Genomic DNA, 616 nt, shown 5'->3' on the forward strand with positions numbered 1-616 from the left:
GGCCTCCCAAAGTGCTGGGATTACAGGCTTGAGCCACCGCGCCCGGCCTGAGCTGATTTTTTAAAAACAATTTTTTGTACAGAACGGGTCTCACTGTGTTGCCCAGGCTGGTCTCAAAACTCCTGAGCTCAAACGATCCTCCTGCCTCAGCCTCCTAATGTGCTGAGATTACAGATGTGAGCCACTGTGACCAGTCTAAGAACCAAGATTTGATTGAAAGCAGTCTGAACACAAGTATAGAGTATATGTGTGTGTGTCTGTGTACATGTCTATGCATGTGTGTGTCTGTGCACATGTCTGCATGTCTGTGCGTGTGCATGTGTGTGCAAACATGTGCGTATTCAGATGTCCGGAAATAACGCCAATCCATCAGTGCTCTGTCTTCAGGTGTGTCAGAATGATGGAAACTCTCTGTGTTTTATTTCAGCTGGTTTTCCTGGAATTATTTGAAGCTCTCTTAAGCTTTGCGTTCATCTGTGTTACTGACCAAATGACTAAATCCTATGTAAATGTTCCAACTGATGATGTGTCTGGAAATAAACATGAAACTATTTATACAATACTCAATCAGGTAACACACAATGTCTTAGAATTAGGTAATCTTAGAATTACAGAG

General features: G+C 42.7%; 1 protein-coding gene across 1 annotated transcript in view; it reads left to right on the top strand.

The window, feature by feature from the left end:
* LOC105522485 (radial spoke head 10 homolog B-like) overlaps nucleotides 1-616 on the top strand; it is a 27,177-nt gene that overhangs the window by 9,118 nt on the left and 17,443 nt on the right. Inside the window, 1 exon segment of the mRNA XM_011957009.1 lies at nucleotides 428-571. Coding sequence (XP_011812399.1) covers nucleotides 428-571 — 144 coding nt within the window.

This window comes from Colobus angolensis, unplaced genomic scaffold, assembly GCF_000951035.1.
Source record: "Colobus angolensis palliatus isolate OR3802 unplaced genomic scaffold, Cang.pa_1.0 Scaffold43, whole genome shotgun sequence".
NCBI classification, from domain to species: domain Eukaryota; kingdom Metazoa; phylum Chordata; class Mammalia; order Primates; family Cercopithecidae; genus Colobus; species Colobus angolensis.